The sequence below is a fragment of the Zeus faber genome, assembly GCF_960531495.2.
Source record: "Zeus faber genome assembly, chromosome: 18".
Taxonomy (NCBI): domain Eukaryota; kingdom Metazoa; phylum Chordata; class Actinopteri; order Zeiformes; family Zeidae; genus Zeus; species Zeus faber.
In genome coordinates this window covers 149,974-170,173 of record NC_137210.1, presented here as the reverse complement: position 1 = coordinate 170,173, position 20,200 = coordinate 149,974, and the positions used below count along the sequence as shown (strand labels likewise).

Sequence of the window (20,200 nt, the reverse complement as noted above, 5' to 3'; positions counted from 1 at the left end):
TCTCATAATTTCAAGTGGTACAAATTCTCTCTTATCAACTGCGTTAGAACTGGTAACTGGATTAGAAGTCACATTTAAAAGGTCGCCTACACTTATGTTTTTCTAGTCTTGAGCTGTTAATATTTTTCCATAGCTAAAGTTTACATTTTTTAGGTCTTGTAGTTGGAAAAAAAGAGTGACGTCAAATTAGAAGATTATTTTATTCATCACACGGGCACACACACGCACACACACAACACTTGCGGCGACAGTGACCAACACACATACAGCACATGCTTGAAATGGTGGCCGGTGAACCTTATTATTTGCTTTTAAACCATCCTGGCTTGTCCTTCCTCCAGGGGGCAGCCAGGAGCATAGACAGCAGACATTGATGCGCCCAAGGACCAATTTCATCGTCATTTGACCATCACTGGTCAGACAATGTTCTGCCTATTTTTGGTGGGGGTTCTAATTGATCTACATAGAGGAAACCCCATGTGTACACGGAGAGAACATGCTCCACACAGAAATAATCGGCCTAATCGGGAGATAACCCACCAAAGCGTAGTGCCAACAGCGCCCTAGGCAGGAATTGATGTTTCAATGAGGATGGGCTTGTTTATCATGAGTTGCCATGTTATTGTCAATGTGTAACCTAAAATTATTAATAACACCCATATTTTCCATTTGGAGAAAATGTATGTATACATTTACTGGTGGCCTACTCTAAGTACACCTGTAAATATGAAAACAGCAGGCTACCTCATGCAGGGGGCATCAAGTAGCAACAACAACAATCCATCCAACTGTATTTCAGCTGTGGAAACAGTGGTGTGCTTCTATTACAATCCAAGAACCAACACAACCAATGCTTCATAGTCTGGACCGCCCCCTTTCTACATCTGGCAGACTTTATTTCTGCTATCTGGTGTCTTAAAACCGTCTGGAACAATAGAGGGGCCATGACAAAGAGACAAAGTGTGAACGGCTTGCAACACAAGGCACATGTTCACTTTGACATCATATAGGAATGTACAACATGAACAAAGAAATAGGCCCAAGAGGATGGCACATTCGGCTAATGTCTGCTTGTAGCATAGCACTTGGTGAGGTGAAAATTACAAAAATACTGATGCTCATATACATTCCACAAGTTCAGATAAACAAAAACGTAATGCAGCTATCCAGGCAAGTTGGTGCAAATAAATATTTCTTGAAAGTACATCAGTCTGTTCTACTGCATTACGCAACTATTTTCAGTTCCAAATAAAAGTAAACAATTTATTCCACAAAGCAGATCTACAGATTGGGCTCAGCTCACCTGTATCCAGGCCAATTAAACTCCTACATCCTTTGATTACAAGCTACTGACGGACACACACACACACACACACACACACAGTTGCCATGGTCATCTGCAGCTGAATGCCAGGCAGATGACTCATTCTGGCATTCCTGCTCCAATAAAAGAGGAAAGAGGGTGATGCAGAAAAGAGGAAGGTAAAGTAGAATAAGCACTTCTGTCTGTCCATTCACACACAAACACACATTAAGAAAGATAGGGGAGAGGGACAGAGAGCAGCTATCCCATAGGCTGTCCAAACACTTTTCCTGGTTGGACTCTATGTAGATGAGATATGTCAGTTTAAAGGAAAAATCTGATTATTATTATTTTTTTTTTTAAACTTAAGTCTTATTTTCTGATCACTAGGAGTCAACACAAGGGATTGGCATGAGAATTTTACTAATAAAGGAAGGAACCTCTGTATGTATGTCCTTTGATTATCTTGCCAACCATTCTACTTCACACTTGGTGGGTGTATTGCTGGCGACCCAAGGACATGCTGTGCTGAATTTGGTGCAATTTGGACAAGCGACACATGTAACATTAATAAACTTTCAATAAACAGCTAACAGCGAGCAAGCGGGAGGTGTGGCTTCCCGTGAGAAACAGGGAGTGAGCTGGGGGTGGGCCTTTCAGTGAAAGCAATCAGTCCCTTCTGAACAGGCATGTTTGGTGCGGACAGGCAACATTTTATATTAATAAACTTTGAATAAACAAGCAAACAGCGAGCTTATCCAAAAGCGCGACTTGGGTGTGAGAAGGTATTTTATATTTCCCTGTATTTTCCCCCACCATGACTTTCACAAAGAGACATGTTTTGAACCGGCACTGCTTTCCAAACAGGCATGTTTTGAAGTTGTGTTCCGAACAGGCATGTTTGGAAACAAATGTTTTGATCACATGCAAATAGACAAAACACAAGCAAATAAAGAAAACATCCTTACCATTATGACAACACATGTGCAGCATTTAGAAAAAGCGCTGCAAATCCAGATGTGTCGAACGAACTGCATACCAAAAGGACACTAATTGTTGAAGCTTTGTAGGTAGACTTCTTTCCCATTCTTGCTTGATGTACGACTTCAGTTGCTCAGTCTGGGGTTGCTTGGATCATATGTTGCTCCAAAACCTGTATGTACCTTTTAGCATTAATGGTGCCTTCACAGATGTGCAAGTTACCCATGCCATGGGCACTAACAGACCCCCATACCATCACAGATGCTGGCTTTTGAACTTTGCATGGATAACAATTGGTATGGTCATTTTCCTCTTTGGCCTGGAGGACACGACGTCCATGATTTCCAAAAACAATTTGAAATGTGGACTCAGACCACAGCACACTTTCCACTTTGTGTCAGTCCATCTCAGATGAGCTCAGGCCCAGAGAAGCTGGTGGCGTTTCTGGGTGTTGATATATGGCTTTCGCTTTGCATGGTAGAGTTTTAACTTGCACTTGTAGTAACCAACTGTGTTAACTGACAATGGTTTTCCGAAGTGTTCCTGAGCCCACTTGGTAATATCATTTACAGAATGATATTGGTTTTTAACGCAGTCTGGCCTGAGGGATTGATGGTCACGGGCATTCAATGTTGGTTTTCGGCCTTGCCACTTATGTGCAGAGATTTCTCCAGATTCTGAATCTTTTGATGATATTATGGACGGTAGATGATGAAATCCTTAAATTCCTTGCAATTGTGCATTGAGAAACATTGTTCTTAAACTGTTGGACTATTTGGTCACATAGTTGTTCATAAAATGGTGAACCTCCCCCCCATTCTTGCTTGTGAATGACTGAGCTTTTCCAGGGATGCTCCTTTTACACCCAATCATGACACTCACCTGTTTCCAATTAACCTGTTCACCTGTGGAATGTTCCAAACAGGTGTTTGAGAATTCCTCAACTTTCCCAGTCTTTTGTTGCCCCTGTCCCAGTTTCTTTGGAATGTATTGCAGGCATCAATTTCAAAATGAGTAAATATTTGCAAAAAAACAAAGTTTCAGTTTGAACATTTAATATGTTGTCTTTGTAGTGTATTCAACTGAATATAGGTTGAAAAGGATTTGTATATCATTGTATTCTGTTTTTATTTACGTTTTACACAACCTCCCAACTTCATTGGAATTGGGGTTTGTATATGAAATAAATAAATAGAAAAAGACAACGATTAATATCAATCTACAGTTTTTAAGCCATTTAAGTGCGATATTAGAGAGGGCTTCTATCAGCTCTGTGATAGTGTGGTGTCGTTCGTGAACATTTAGAATCTTTTGGGTGAACGAATTGAACAACTTCCTTAAACAATCCGTTCAGCCAGTTCAGTTGAGCTCTCAGTCAGTTGCAAGCGAACATGATTCGGAATCAGTCGCTCACATAGTGTATTTCCCTTTTCACCCAAAAGATTATGGGTGGAGATGACGGAGCCCATAGAAGCCGTTCTCTCTGGAATATCGTACTTAAATTGCTTAAATAAATACCATGGTTGATATAAGTTGTTTTCCATTTATTAATTGCACATGTTATATTGTAGATAAAGATCTGCGATGGCTCACTTCTGTCATGGGGTGGCCACTTCCCGAAGGTATTTCAAGAACAAACAATTTCTACCAGTTTAAGTGCAGTTATAGGACAATGTTTTTCCATGATGTTTATTACCAAGAAAAGCATTTTATTTGAAACTATGCTGTTATTGTTGTAACTCACCTTGCTGCATTGAAGTACAGCCAGAGTTTCTGTGACTGTAGATGTTGTCGTATACATCAATTATAACATATTTACGTCAATTTACGATAGCAGTGTTATTTAAGTATTTCTTTTCTAAAGTTGAGTTCAATTTTAGTGGGATTACATTATCAGTAAGTTCCATTTCCATGAAGTACGATAAAAAGTAGTGATATTTCTGTGGGTAATTACCATTGCATGACTTCTATTTTACTGACGCAACCTTGAATTTTTACGCATCATTGAGTCCAACATTTCCGTGTTTGAGGGACGCGCGATGACATTTAAAAGGATTCGTTATTATTAATTGTTTTCATTCATCCGGCACAGTAATGTGGACAACTGATTTAAAATACCAATCTAACAGATCTACTGACATCTACCAAGTACAGTAAGAAGCTATATAAATATACACGTAAATCGATAGTTTAACTTCTAAAGATGACAAAGTGTAGTCCAAGTCCGCGGTGCCCACTGGACCTTCTCAATCGGAATCTGTACTTTTATAGTCAATATGATGGTGTCAAAGCGTCTTACTGTAAATCTCATCTTGTTCATTTTAGAACGATATGTGTGACGTGGCCAACAAGACCAACTGAATATTTTGGGCCAAAGTCGTTCAGTTTTTCATTAATATCTGTTCTGTATGTGGATCGATTTGGAAAAAATTTAAACCACAACATCCTAGTTACATAGCGGTTAAAATGATTCCTCAACCATGTTTCTACTTTATGCCAAAGTTGTCACACCCACATAACCCCACTAGGAGCAGTCCATGTCTGTCATTTGCCATGGACAGGTCATCAGGTGCCAATTCCTTCCTAGACCGCTCTGCCACTCCTTCCTCCTGTGCGGTCGTCAACCCGCAGTACTTATTCCCCGGCTTTCCATCCACTCATCACCAGATCGTCAGTTTATCTAACCCAGTTAGTATTGTTCGTGGCCCCTACGTATATTTGAGTATTTACTGATTCAAGTGCCAGTTCTAATTTTATCCCCTTCCTTCTAGTCCACGACGTTCCCATCCCGCCTGGCGACTTGTTCGGAACGTGGAACCCTCCTTCCACATCAACACATTACAGTCCTGCCTCATCCCGTCCGGTAATCCTGCTCTCCAGGACCCGTCCAGATCTCTCCCAACTCCCTAAACCCAGTGACTTCCAATAAACCCCCATTGATGAGCTTCCAGCTGCATCTGTGTCATTCAGTTGAGTCCCCCTAGCCCAGGTCATAACAGAAGTATGTGTTACAGATAGTTTTAGCCGGGTTGGACATATTTTACCTTTAGATTTACTGGCTCCGTCTTAAAATCGCTCAAAATGTGGTCGGTTTTTCAATGATATCTGCCCCATATGTGGATCGATTTGGATAAAACTTCAACCATGAGGTCTGTGACAGGTCTGTTCACACACACACACACACACACACAGTGTGTTGATTTTTTCCTCTTACAGTAACAAAAAGGGCTGCCGAAGAAGTAGCCCTGCGGTCTGGATCCCTTATAAGAATATTAACAATATTATGATTGAAAATGCTGCGTCCTGTCCTCGACTTGCAAGTGTCTCTCGAAGTGGACTCGAAAAATTGGCAGAGGAGTTTGCCAAAGTATGGAGCATGAACATGATGTCATGTAAAGAGTGCCTTTTTTCCAAACATGAAATTTAACGCTTTGTCATGCCCACACCGTGTGACTTAACTTAATTTTTAAACGTGAAGGTGTCTTGTAGACGCTCGCCAAGTTTAAAGTGCATCCGATAAATCGCCTAGGAGGAATTAATAGTACAAAGCATGAAAATGACCAAACAGGCTCCGGAGGATCCTAAAGGTGATCTGGAGGAGGGGCAGGGTTGCTCATCAGTGGAGGTGTGCGGAAGAGGTGTGGATTCTGAAGGAGGAGTAGTCAGTGAACATCGACCAGTTCAGAACCATCTCGCTGCTCAGTGTTGGGGGGGGGGAAGCGAAGATATTTTTCAGCATTGTGTCATGGCGGCTGACAGACTTCCTCCTAGGGAATTCATACATTGAAATGTCAGTCCAGAAAGGCGGGATCCCAAAGGTACCAGGATGGCTGCAGCACACAGGTGTGGTCACGCAGCTGAGGCGGGAAGCCCAGGAGAACCTGGCGGTGCTGTGTTTGTACCTTACAAACGCCTATGGCTAGATACCGCACAAGCTGGTTGAGGTGTCTCTTAAACGGCACCATGTCCCGGGCAAGGTCAGAGACCTCATTCTGGACTACTACAACACCTTCAGTTTGAGGGTCTCCTCCGGGTCTACAACATCAGAGTGGATCAAGCTTGAGAAGGGGATCATCACTGGATGTACAATTTCAGTGAACCTCTTTGCACTCGCCATGAACATGCTAGTGAAGTCAGCTGAAGACTGCAGAGGACCACTCACCAAGTCCGGTGTCCGACAACCTCCGTTTTGTCTTTTCCTTGCAGCTTCAACATGTTGTTCAGATCAGTTAAAAATGCCAAGTCTAGCAGCCCCTGATCGCCATTAATTTGCCGGTATTCTGCATTTTTACTGACAAGGAGAAACTCCTTTACTGCAGAGATTTCAAGAGCTCTGTCTGGAGATAGAGTAGTTGCAGTCGGCCTCCTCCAGATGTGCATGGAACAGCCATCTTTGAAGAGATCTCACTCGAATAGAACAGGCGATTTTCATTGCCACATCCATTATCGCTTTCACGTTTACATTTTTGCAGTGGTAGTTAAGGAAGTCAGGAAGTATCGTCCTCCATGCACTTGGTAATAAATCCATTCAAGCGGCCCACCTCTGCGGGCGCACCGTCCGTGGTGATTGACATCAATTTACACACTTGGAGCTGGGTTGGCGATAAAGTTTTCTATAAACACCATCCGAAAAAAAGTGCACAATTGTGCTGTATCATTTATGTCCTAGACTCGTCTACAAGTCAGCTGCCTCAACAAAGGCCTCTTTTACCATCTCTGATCGATTTCAGCTAACATCTAAAAAATGGTAGGCGATCTACCCGCACTACCTTCAATCGACCAATTGGGCACCCCTGGCCTAGAACATGCTGGGCATCATAGGAGCGAGGAAGCGAAGATCCATAAAGATGGTCACAGAGGCAGCTGAAATTGCCTCAAGTTGGCTGTGGATCAGGAGGAGAGGTATGGGTGAGGTAGTGCTACTTGACAAGCCGGGACTTGATCAATCCTGGCTGGGTCGCCTGGGCTAGGGCGGTGGTTAAGCAATGCCACCCACGGCGGCATAGCTGGCCCGCGGCGGCATTAGAGAAGGGTTGATTTGAATTTATCCGCACCAGCACACATTCTGCAGTGGATTCGAAATTGGATATGAAATGAACAAATGATAAAGATTCAAACAGTAAGCTGCTTAACGCTTGTCACCGCCAAACGTCTGCCTGAAAGCGCGTTTTCATGCGCAGAAGCCGACGGCGCACCACGGAGCCTGCGGACCTCCTGGTTGGCCTGGAGCCAAGTGAGCCATAGAATCAGTTTTCTTTTCCCTATAATTAAGTTGTAAAGATACAGAAGAGGTAAAAAATTCACAGTACGCACAGAGCAGTGCGATTGTTTTTTTTTATCAATTCAGTAAGTCATTGGGGTTTGGTGGCATGGATTTACCTGTACCTTGTCCCAAAATGCATCCCTCATCCCAGGACGTGATAGATGACTAAGCTTGTAGATTGCTGTACTACACGGTTACAGTAACAACTGCAGCATGGCAAGGATCAACCTGCAAACCAGCAAACTCATTCCGAGCCTGTGGGAGAAAGGCTGGCAGACAGAAGATAACGCTAAAAATATGGTGCTCATGCAAGTCATAGCTTCTGAGAACAGCCGTTCACTGCCAAAAAAATCCTTCTTGCCAAGAGGAAGCGAAAGCCGTATAAACTGACAAAGACAGACTACAGTAAAAGCAATCCCAGCTTGCAATTTGACTTTTACTGTGTGTCCACTTCGTTGCCAACAGGGGCGGACTATGAGTTAAGAATTAATGCATCTCTTTCTATCCAGTTACAAGTGGTGGAAGCAATAGACTCCAGCCTGAAAGCGGACGACGAGCTATCAGCAAGAAAAGTAAAACTGCTCCTTCAAACGGGGCACAACAAAACCAGGCTGTGCAGAGTGAGAAAGTGATTCAGAAAGTTGGCTAGAAAAATGGCAAGATCACACTAAACATATGTTCAGGAGTAACAGTTCTTAGGGATTGACTGAAACCTAAATCAATTAAGATCTGTAACATGTTCAAAAACGATTAAAATTGCTAGAAAGGCTGTTTATCAATAGAAAGTGGTCGTAATCTGAGATGGATGCTTTTGCTTTAAGTTTGAATTTAAAAACTCAAATTGCAAATAATGTTGCAACATGTTATTTCACCTGCAGGTACTTATGAGGGGGGGTGGGGACCATCGCTTCTTCCAAGGTAGGCTATTTCTTTTCTGAAACATAGGCTCCGTGCAATAACCCTTGAATGCTTACAATGCATGAAGTGTAACTGCACAATGATTAATTTCTCCTTCCGTTTACCTTCTTATAGACAACGATCCCAAAAACACTGCAGGCAGTGTAAGAGTCGACATCGAGTAGAGGGAATTAACTGGGCTCGAAACAGACCATTGTAAGTGATTTTAGACCAATTTAATTTGTCTGGCATGCCCTGAAGGACTTTGTGGAACATCAAGCCATGCCAAACTAATTGCTGCAACAGAGACGCTCTGGACCACCAAACTCACCAGAGAGGCTTGCAATAATTACATAGACCATCTGGACAAAGTCATCCCACAGGTCATTGCGTTAAATGCTTCTGGTTTATAGTCACAGTAGCCCTCCATCCTGGCTATTATAATGAACATTATGTAACCAAAAAAAGGCAGATTTGAGAGTGACAAATTTCACACACAGTTTTTGAAAATTAAATTGACTCCCCGACCCCAAAGGAAAGAAGGCTGTATAATTTTGACCTATAACAACATATGCAACAATTATTTGTTGCATATGTTGCCTCTCATGGTCTTATAATATACAGTATTTTCCACGATAAGTACTTGTTTGTGGAAATTTTCATTAATTTATTTTATACATCCACTAACATCTGGCTTTTATGGGAAAGTTACAATCTGCATTCATTCCCGAGACAGACAAAGACACAATTGGTGTTGGAAGCAGAAAAATGGGCAAGCGTAAGGATCTGAGCAACTTTGAAAGGGTCATATTGTGATCCAAAAACAGTAAGTCTTGTGGGGTGTTCCCAGTATGCAGTGGTTAGTAACTACAAAATGTGGTCCAAGGAAGAAAATCAATAAACAGGCGGCAGGTTCATGAGCGCCAATGGGCTCATTAATGCATTTGGGGAGCGAAGTCTTCCCATCTGGTCAAATACGACAGAAGAGCTACTATAGCACAAATTTCTGAAAAGGCTAATGCTGGCTATGATAGAAAGGTGTCGGAACCCAGTGCATTGCAGCTTGCTGCGTATGGGGCTGCGTAGCCCCAGACCGGCAGAGTGCCAATGCTGACTGGCCACTGCTGAAAGCGTCTACGATGGGCATGTGAGCGTTAGAACTGGACCATGGAGGAATGGAAGAGGTGGCCTGGTCTGATTAGTCACGTTTTCTTCTACATCATGTGGATGGCCTAGGTTAAGGTCTGATCAACAACAAGCCAGATCCATTGGGGCCCCACCCCGCAACTTACAGGTCTTCAAGGATCTGCTGTCAGATACCGAGTCACTCCAGCACCACCCCAAGTGACCACATTTTCAAACCCCAAAAAAACACCATAGGTGTTTTCATCAAGATGGGGGACAATTATAATAATAGCGAGGACTATAGGGGCTGACAATGCAGTTGAGTGTTTCCATGCCTGTTCAAAACACTGTAAATGTCAATAAATGATGATCGTGATAGTTTCTAATGTGTTTGTACATACATACAGCCTATAAATGAAACATACAGTCTGAGGTTTATGCTGGAGGACCACCGACTCAAATGACAGATTTCGGGGTTCCTGTGGAAGGTGAAACAAGGATGCCCACCCTCTAAAGAAATCCTCCTCCGTGGCTATATGGTTAATGACGCCATTGCAATCCCCGAGCCGAAGCTCGCAGCTTGTGAGTTATAAAAATAAAATAGTGCGCTCTGACGCAATAAAATATATTTTACCATATGTCCACAGGGCAGGACAGAGGACCGGCAGCTTGTGAGAAGTGCTCAATTCATATGTATAAGAAACAAACAATACATCCAAGATAATAACACAGAAAAACCAGCAGAGCGCAGACGCCACAACGCTGTCTAGAGGAGAAGAAACTCTACTCCTTATGTTCATGTTTTTAATTTTCCATACAAGTAAGAAAAACAGGAAACAACATCCTTTCAGCCTGAACCCAGCACTGTGTAGGCCTGTGCCAATCGGATGTGAATATGATTTGATTTAAAAAGGGAGCAACTTTTTTCGCTCTACTGCCGCCTAAATGTTAGAAGTTAACACTGCAGCTCCCAACTACAGTCCGGCGATATAGACTGGTCTGGGAACAAAGTACATGTGTCAATCACATTCAGCATTTTTGTGCTGTACTACCTAACGTTATTGGCCATTGGTGCAATGCTTCAATGCATTGTGCACATCCTCATGGAGAACATAAAAACCAAGTTTCATCTTATTAAATTAAATGTAGAAATGTTGTATTGTTCTGGAGTGCCCCTGTAGGTGCAACTGAAAGAAATGTCACTTGTTCAATGTGGGTGTATGTACAACATTTACAAATTTGGTTGCAATCCAATTCACCGTTCAAGAGTTATGGGCCATGAAGTGCACCAGGCCGCACCTGTAAAGGTTGGGTAATTACAGAAAAACTAAGTGATATGAGAAAAAAAAAAAAACGAAAAAAAAAAACACAAGTCTTGTTCGGGTCATCTAAATATGGTATGTACCAAATTTGGTCAAGATTTGATGTAATCTGTGCCAAAAAAGGCAAAAATGTGTTAAGCACAAAATCCAAAATGGCAGAATTTTTTGCAGTCACAATAGAGCTGAGTATGTCAGTCAAATCAGCATCAAGGGCGTTGTTAAGGTGTTGGGGGAACCATGGAGCCCTAACCTGGTAGGGGCCCCTTAATGTTTAGAATTTTTTTTGACAAAAATGTTGAATGACAATGTGATAAACTAAAAACGTATAACCATAATCAGATCAGGCATCTCTACCCAAATATCGCATTTGTACCCCCCCATAATGCACATGGTTTGGTCCATTCTTCACGAGAGGGGGGGAAAAAAAAAAAAAAAAAAAAAAGGCTGACCTGACAGGGGCATGTAGCAGCATTCACGAGCGATAACCACTCTGCCCTCCTCCAAAACGAAACCGGGTTTCCAGAAAAGGAAACAGACAACTACATTTTTTTTCCCCCCCAGAAAACAAAACGGGTAGGATTGTAACATTATGTTACAATATATCTAAATCCATGTAATCACATAAAAATATGCACACACATAATGAAGAACATAACCTCAGTCACATCTTTATTTCAGCATACAGTGTTAATTCCCACACACCTAGGTGCTTGTGGTCAACCTTGGACTCTTGCCGCTGCTATCGTTGCTTTCATCCTCGCCGCAATGTAGCGGCAAGAGCTGTCCTTCGTACGTCAGAGAGTTTGCCATATCTTTAACACATATGAAGCTGAGAGGTCTATCCGACTATATATTCTGTCTTCCTGAAAATGAACTGTTAGACTCAAAGCTACTCCTCAGCACATCTCTGATCCGACCCTTGTACAAGTTAAAACCAGTGTCTGCCTGTCTCTTCAGTTAAAAGCACTGATTGATAAACTGCAGCTTAAAGCGACCCTTTAATTTCTGTCTATAATAGTAAGTCAGACCAGACAGCCTGCCGAACTGAGTAGCCTACCGTGGACTCACTCAGAGCAGTAATTACCGTGATGAGCCACCACAACCAGCAATGGCTAGCTACTTAGCTATTTATTATAATAAACAGCCCTGAGAGCCAAAATAAGTTCATAGGAATGTGGTCAAAGGGTTTTGAAAACAATACTTTATGAAAGAGAAGATGCAATCCATCACTGTTATGTGATATACACCCACATTTCTCATACTGAGCAAAATGTATTATTAGCGAGATGTGCACACCAAGAGTTCAGGGAACAGGTGAATGTGCAAAAATTTAATGTTTCCTTACTTTTCTAGAAAGACAAGCAATTACATTTATGAAATGATTGAGTGCATTGAAGGGCATGGTATTGATATAGCAGATTGTCAAGGCTATGATAATAGTGCAAATATGTCAGGGAAAGTGACGAGAGATCAAGCACACATACTGCAAAATAATCCGCTGGCCACATAACCACCTTGTGCCCCCCCCCCCCATACTCTTAATCTTGTGGGTGTACATGCAGCTCAGTTTCAGACACGCGATGAGTGCCCGTATTGCTGCGGTCTGACCAGTGGCAACTCATTAGCCATCTATTATCAGGGCCCTAGACATGCTTGCTACCTGCAGCCAAACAAGCCAAATCTGAGGCAAAAGGTCTGAAAAGCTACCTCATGTCATTATAGGCAATATTCATGCTCACTTTCTGGGTAAAGGTTTTGTAGTGTATTGAGAATAGTAGCCCAATTCCTCAGTCAGGAAATATTTCTCTGGGCACTGAAGCAGCTCCCATTAAGGCACTACAGTAAGAAATGCAGGCTCTGTGTGATCAATGGGATGCTCTTCTGGCAGAGGCCACCATGGTGGCAAATGAAGTGGGTGTAAATAGTCACATTCAGTGAACAGAGGAACCGCCAGAAAAAAGAAAGTGTTTTCCTGATGAGACTGAAGATGACATAGCAAATGAACACAAGTCAGACACGCAGCACAGTATTTTATGTGTCTCTGGATAGTATAATCAGTAATTTGGACATGTGGTTCCACAAAATTGCAGCCAAATGCAAGGAGTTTTCAAATACTTATATTTAGGAAAGTGACTGAAAACCAAATTCATGTATCTTGCGACAAATTGAGAAACAAGTACCCAAGGATCTCAGATGGATTTGAAAATTACGTACGACAAGACCATATACGGTGCGACTTTTTCAGATGGTCTCTCCTGTAGAGCTCCTAAATGCCATCTACAAGATGCAGCTATAGAGCTTTTTTGGAGGGATGTGCATTGCACTGCGAATCTTCTGTACGCCTGTAACAGTTGCTGAGGTGAATGTGCCTTCAGTAAGCTGAAACTTATAAAGAGCTATCTAAGATCTACAATGTGCCAAGACGGGTCGAACAGCCTTGCCATCCTTTCAATTGAAAACCAGTTAGTTAGAAAATTAAACTCTAAAGACATTATAAATGAGTTTACTCACAAGAAGGCTCAACGCTGGGCTCTTGGTGCAGTGTAACCTCTGAGTTTTGTTGACGAGGAACAAACAAGAACAAATGCCTTAACCTGTTCTACCCAAGCCTGCCTGGGGATGGGCAAAATAATATTTCAGAGTATTTTCTGCTATGGTTTATCTCCTGTTGAACTTACTCAGGAATGCCCACATAATGGCTTGACACTACAGTTGCAGTTTCACAGATGCTTGTTCTCTGTGGGTACCATATTTATGCCTGCAGTCCACATAGTTAAGGATTTTTATTTTGGGTATGATATTTAGACATGTATTTAGGAATTATACATAGGGCAGAAGAGGGTTAGCCTTGTTTATAAGAATTGGTAATAAATTCTTTAATCTGAAACATCGATCATTGGTAATTTATCATTCAAACTGACAGTACCATATATTATAAATAAGTCACTAATTGTGTAGTAATTTATAGTCTAGCATAAAAAAAAAAAATCATGATAGACAGCTTTTGTTAATATTAGAAACCAAATATGTTTGCAATACTGTTAATAGGCGCCAGGGGTGTCCAAACTATGGCCCGTGGGCCAACTGCAGCCCGTGGTCCAAGTTTTAATTGGTCAGCAGCAAAATCAAGAAATATAATGGAATATGGCCCACACATGAAACTTGCGCTTGACTGAATTGTACTTCCTCGATGTAACACAAGGTGGAGCTACTGTCTTGAACAAGGCAAGCTGCCTCGACAAAACTGCAATCAAAGAATGAGAATTCAACGTTACCATGTCCAGAAACAGTTGTGCGGCGAATCAAAGACTTGTCATCTAGCTTAAAACATCAAGTGTCAGATAAAGCTTGTGCTTTTGATTTTTGACTTAATGTTGTGTTGAGCACACAGATACCACAGACACTACACAGCTATACATTTTTTGCAGGGGGTTGACGATAACTTTTGTATTACAGAGGAGCTGCTTGATCTTCAGAGTCTAAAGGGCACAACAACGGGTAAGGACATTTTCGAAGCGGTCAGATGCAATTGACAAGATAGGACCTAATAGGACAAGCTGTGTAGAGTTACAATGGATGGGGCTCCAGCAATGACTGGCAAGCAGAAAGGAATTAACTCTATGGTGTGCGCCAAGGTGCAAGAGAGGGGAGTGGAGTGGCTGTTAAAATGCACTGCATCAGTCACAAAGAAGCCCTCTGTGCCAAGACAGTCCAGCTTGGCGATGTGAGACTTGTGAAAACTCAACATAATTTGAGCATGAGGCCCCACCAAAGAATTTCAAGCTTTCCCATCTGATGTCAATGCTGAAAACGGACACCTACTCTACCATTCTGATGTGCGCTGGCTAAGTCAAGGCAAAGTGCTGCAGCGATCTGACAATTCAGTCAGCGCTTCCAAGATTTTTTCTATCATTGAGCACGAAATCAAGCGGTCCTTGACTCCCTTCCTGATGGATGCAGAAGAAGTGGAAAACCATCTGCAATTTGAACTTATCGAAATGCAGTGTGATAATTCTCTGACGAATCAACATCAGCTTCTCTCCCTACCCGACTTCTACCGGAGCTTGGAAAAGGCCAAGTTTCCTCTGATGAGATGTCACGCACAAAAAAATGATGTGTGTTTGGCTCAATATACATATGTGAGCTGTGAACAAAAGCAGATTGAGAACCAAAATGGCCGACAGTCATCTCTGATGTCCTTCGCATCTCAACCATCAAACTTACTCCTGACCTGTTAGCCATCCTTCTGTCCAAAGAGCAGTCTCACTGCTCCCACTGACTGCAACGCTGTTCTCATTATAGGGGAGGTAAAAGTATATTACAGTATTCATGTGTTTAAGCCCAATTACTTCATCAGTTCAAGTTGATAACCTTTTCTATCAAACGTTAGTTGGTGTGTTAACAAGCCTGATAACTTATTGCAGAACAGGCTTGAAATATACCCATCCTCTTATTGTTCCCTTTATACAGGTCTGTGAATGTGGATCACCATCCTGACTAAGACGCAATCTGAGGTTGCTGTTTGGCCTGCCAACCATTTTTCCAACAAAATAAATGACAACTAATTAATGGAAATCTGTGATGTAGGCTGTTTCTTTAAGCATATTCAATCAAGCATAATTCCTACATTTGATTGACTTTGCCAATTTTCATACACTATAGATGAGGCAATAACAGCTTTAATGACCTGCCTAATGCATTCAGGGGCTGGTTGTGTGGGTTTTCTGTTCCCTGGTGAATTCTACTTGGGTTACTGAGTAAACTTAGTGACTTAACTTCTAGTCTGTTAGTTGTTCTGTTCTCTGCTGTACAAACAACCTGCCTGCTAATAGTGGTAGGCTAGAGACCTCCTGTAAGGAAACAGTTTATTGCTTGATTACTGCATAAAATGTGTTCAATTTCTTTCAATATCAACGTTAAATCAAAATGGTCAAGAACCAAAGCTGTAATTAATGACATTTTAAATTGAACACAAAACAGCTGTTGTCTCAGATGATGTATACTAAAAATAAAAAGCCAAAAGGTGATATTCCTTCATCAGCAATGTAACCCACCAGAGTTGTGGGAAACCAAAGCCTTAATCCTATGAAAGTGGTCAATAATTACTCTAAGGCAGTAGACCTAATGAAATGTAGGCTAGCAAAGAAACAATGTGGAGATTTTGGTAAAAACTACTGACACACACCTTAATGAATTCTATAAACATTTGCCTGGATGAACATTTTGCTTCTATTGGAAGAGAGTTTAAATATAATTGATTATGAAATACTTCTGAGTTTGGTCGCTATCCGACTGCCACTGTGGACACAATTAAAGAGAAGGGGGGGGGGGGGGGGGTTTAATGATATACTTCTGTTTGTAAGTCTGTAGGCTGACATCTTTGTCAGTGTACGGACAGGTAGACAGTCTCTGAACAAACATGAGACTGATCCATGGCAATAAGAATGCTTGAGCTCGGGATCAACAAGAGACAGGGAAAGGTTTTAGTGTAGTGGTTATGCGAAAGCAAGCTATTGTTTATTGCTAGTCTCTGGTGAATGAAAGTAGCCTAGTGCAGAAGTACAGAATACTGCACAAGTACAAAGTCTAATTTTGAAGTATAGGTCAAGCTTTTCTAGAAGTATACAGTCAATAAATAATGCATGGCTTACAAAGAGCCTATAAAACTGAGCAAGCCATGCTTCTTCCAAAAAAAAAAAACAAAAAAAACTAACCATAGTTTGCCCAGGATGCATCCCACAGAATGCTTGTTCTTTTGCTCAGAGTAGGAGGCCAAATATTAATATATGCCAAATGGCTCTCAAGAACTTAAGTCATAAAAAGTTTTGCCAGACACCAGCATAGCCTACAGCGTAGGCCCTTCACTATCAATAATTAATTTATTGTTAATTCGCTTGATAAAGAGGTACTCCTCACATAACTGAGTTCCATTCCTACAACCAGGTCCTTGAAACGAATTGGTTGATAAGCGAGGAGCCGTGTTATTTCACGGTAAGGCGTGGTGATTGCGAATGCTAGTGTAGTGAATACTGACAGACTGCGGGAACAACACTGAGAATGGTGATGCGATGCCGCGCATTTGTACGCAGCGCACAATAGTAAGTTCGAACAGTCATTAAGTGAGGAGTACCTGGACTCTTCTTCCCCTCCTTGCATCTCTTATTAAATGTGATGTGATCTGACAAGAGAACATTTAGGAGTTTTATTTGGTCACGTCTGTGATTCAGATTCTGTGAGTGTTTACCACTACCAAAACCAGCAACAAATGCAGAGAGACATCAGCTTTAATTAGAAACTACTCTCAATTCATAATTTACTGTGAAAAGCTCTCAGAAAGAAAGAGGAAAAAAATAATGTATAAAGTGAAGAGGAATGGCCTCAAACAGTATATTGTAACTGTGCTTCTGTAATCGTCCTCCAGCAATTGTGGCAACTATGTCTGTTGCTAAGCAACTATTTAATCAATACCTGTGGCTTGCCAAGGCAACGGTTAAAAAAAAAAAAAAAGGAAAAAAAAAAAAAAAAACAGTACCACATAAGAAAAACCATGTCAATGGATCAGACTGACAGATCAAATCATCTGCTGGCCCGTGTTAGTTCACAAAGTCGGTTTGGCTTTGAAGCCTCTTGACTGTGCCTTTTTATAGGTTACAAATAAACCTCAGGAGTTTTCAGGAGATAAAAAAAAATAAATGCTAGAATGCAGCAACCTAGAGTTTTGTTGCCTTTTTGGCATTGAAATAGAACACTGAAGAGGTACGTCGTAAGCAAAAGAGAAGGGGAATGAGACACTGGGTACGTTAAAAGCAGAGTGCAAGTAAACAACATTCCTATTTTGACACTCAAGACAAATGGCGAAGCCATGTGAGCCATGCAATGGTTACGCACCTGCAGGTAACTGTGGGTGTAAGTAGGCAATTGTCATTTGAAAAGCAACTAGAGCACCACCACAATCTCTAGAATTATTTTAATATCATTACATTAAGAACAAAGTGAATGCACCACCAGTATACTCACTGAGACATAACTTTGGTTTATTATTCTGAAGACATCTTTTGGCTTAACAGAAAGATATGTATGCATGTGGCAGTGCCTACAAGGCTGATATAAGTGTCTATGGTCTGTACAAGAGACAGTTCAAAGTAATAAAAAAGGTAACTACAAAATATATACATTTTCTACATACCCAAGTGTCACCCACTGTACAAAAATGACAGGGCAAAAATGTGTACTACGTCACTACATTCCTTCACAATTCTTTCTATTGTCCATGTTTAAAATGTATATTTATTTCAAAAATGTGGAAGAGTCGCGAGGTAAGTGATGGAGGGAACATTTTCGCATGGTCATTGTGTGTTCCACCATTTTTTGCTCAACTAAGCGAAACAAAGAAACTAAAGTCCATTCATAACCATCACAACAGCCACCTTCAAATTGTCTGGGGACATTATTGCAATTATTTATTTTTTTACAAGGAAAGAACAGAAAAAACCCAAATAATAAAATAGTTCAAAACAACCAAGTAGCCCATAGAGTAGGTATTATGTAGTTTTATATTGAAATTATTACACTCTGAGTATTGTATCAATTCAGACACCTTTTATGGTGCCTTAACGCAAACCCATAGAATCGGTTGTGATATGCATGGCTTCATACACTGATGTGATATATCAATCTCTCCCTGATATTGTGAGCAACTATTGCACTACCCTATAACAAAGAGGTGATTCAGGAACAAGCTGGCGATCCACACCTGGACACTGACCTGCAGTCGTCTGGGTGAAGACGATGAGGGTTTGGCCACCGACTGCCTGCATAGTGAAGGGGTGGTATCTGGGGACGGGCAGGGAGTCTGCCTTCTCTCCCAGGGAGCTAAGCTCCTCGTTCAGGGTGAAAGAGACCTGAAAAATAAACGCTTGACTTTTCCCCCAACAAACACTTATTGAGAAATACGTATTTGTCCAAATTACGCAATATGTCCTTACAAAACAATTTAAGTCTTGCCACTGTCCTTTCGTCAATTATTAGTCCTGTAACAACGAGCAAACCAAGAATTTATATCAATATTGTAGTCTAGATCGGTCTACACAAAAAAAAAAACAAGCAATCATGTTTTCATTGCCAATAAATATTTCAATCAATTTACAATTCTTAGAGAATTGGTATCACAGCTCTACCCAAGATCTGTGATACTGGTAAGACGTCTACCCATCAGAGGACAGACAAGATTCAGACAACTACCAGCGTAGTTGGATTATGTGAAGACAGAAAAGCCACAGGGTCTTACCGCCGCTTTGCCCCCTTTCCTGTGAAGCAAACCATACAGGTCAGAATCACTAGCAGCAACATTTGGGTGAGTTGAGTTTCAGAAGAATGATATATTTTTTAAAGAATATTGGTCTTTTGCATACTTTCCAATTCTAAGCTTCCCCACAGCTCCCTTTTCCGTTGCTGTTTTCCATTGTTGAGATAAATACTTGGGGACCTAATCAAGGAAAATAAGGAAATTCAAAAATATATGTTTTGAAAGAAAAATAGATGAGTTTCAAAAAAAAAAAAAAAAAAAAAAAAACTTTCAAGTCATGTGGTATTTATAGTACAAGCACAAAAACATTTAATTATCTATCTTGAAGTTTACCCTTTTCCTTAGTAGGTTATCTTCATTGAGTTGTATACATATTTTTTAACTGCAAAGTTTACATTTTATTTTTAAGTTTACCCTTTCTTATCTGTATAAATGTTAACATGCACATTTCTCTAATCTAATGTAAGTTCTTTTTTGGTAAACGTATGTTTCGCCATGCCAATAAAACCTTTTGAATTGACATTGAGAGTCTTTTAACAAACCTTTACGAGCCAAACACTTTGATTCTGCTGGACTCTAGTTAGATTTATCTCCGCTTTCGCTGGCATCTTTTATTTTTATTACGTTTCTTTTTCTACCCGTAGATATGAATATCCGGGAACTTCGTTCCATCCCTTTTTTAAAGTTGTAGGAATTAGGAAGTTGACGTGGGGCGCTTGATTTGTAGTTGGTCTTTTGTTTTTGCTTCTACTAAAGGACGGCGTTCATTCAGAGTAGAACGCGGCCCCGCCCACACAGGCGCACGGAGCGGGGGGTTAGCGTCTCTGTAGAAACAAAATTATTCAGCGCACACTGACACCATGTGGCCATTAAGTATATCAGCTGATTCAAATTAACAGAATTATATACAATTTCATCATGACGTCAATATATTTAGTAAAAAAACAGATGTGGTTGTCTGGGTGTTAAAGGAGTATCTTGTGCCACAATAAATTTCGAATATT

General features: G+C 41.1%; 1 protein-coding gene across 1 annotated transcript in view; it reads right to left on the bottom strand.

Annotated features, from left to right (window-relative positions):
• Positions 1 to 19,804, bottom strand: part of LOC307244341 (general transcription factor IIF subunit 2-like) — a gene marked incomplete at both ends in the record, with an annotated part of 37,316 nt that extends 17,512 nt beyond the window's left edge. The window contains 3 exons of the mRNA XM_080019490.1: positions 18,657 to 18,792; positions 19,326 to 19,376; positions 19,739 to 19,804. Of these exons, the coding sequence (XP_079875616.1) occupies positions 18,657 to 18,792; positions 19,326 to 19,376; positions 19,739 to 19,804 (253 nt within the window). The remainder of the gene's footprint in view (positions 1 to 18,656; positions 18,793 to 19,325; positions 19,377 to 19,738) is intronic.
• Between the last annotated feature and the right edge of the window lie 396 nt (positions 19,805 to 20,200).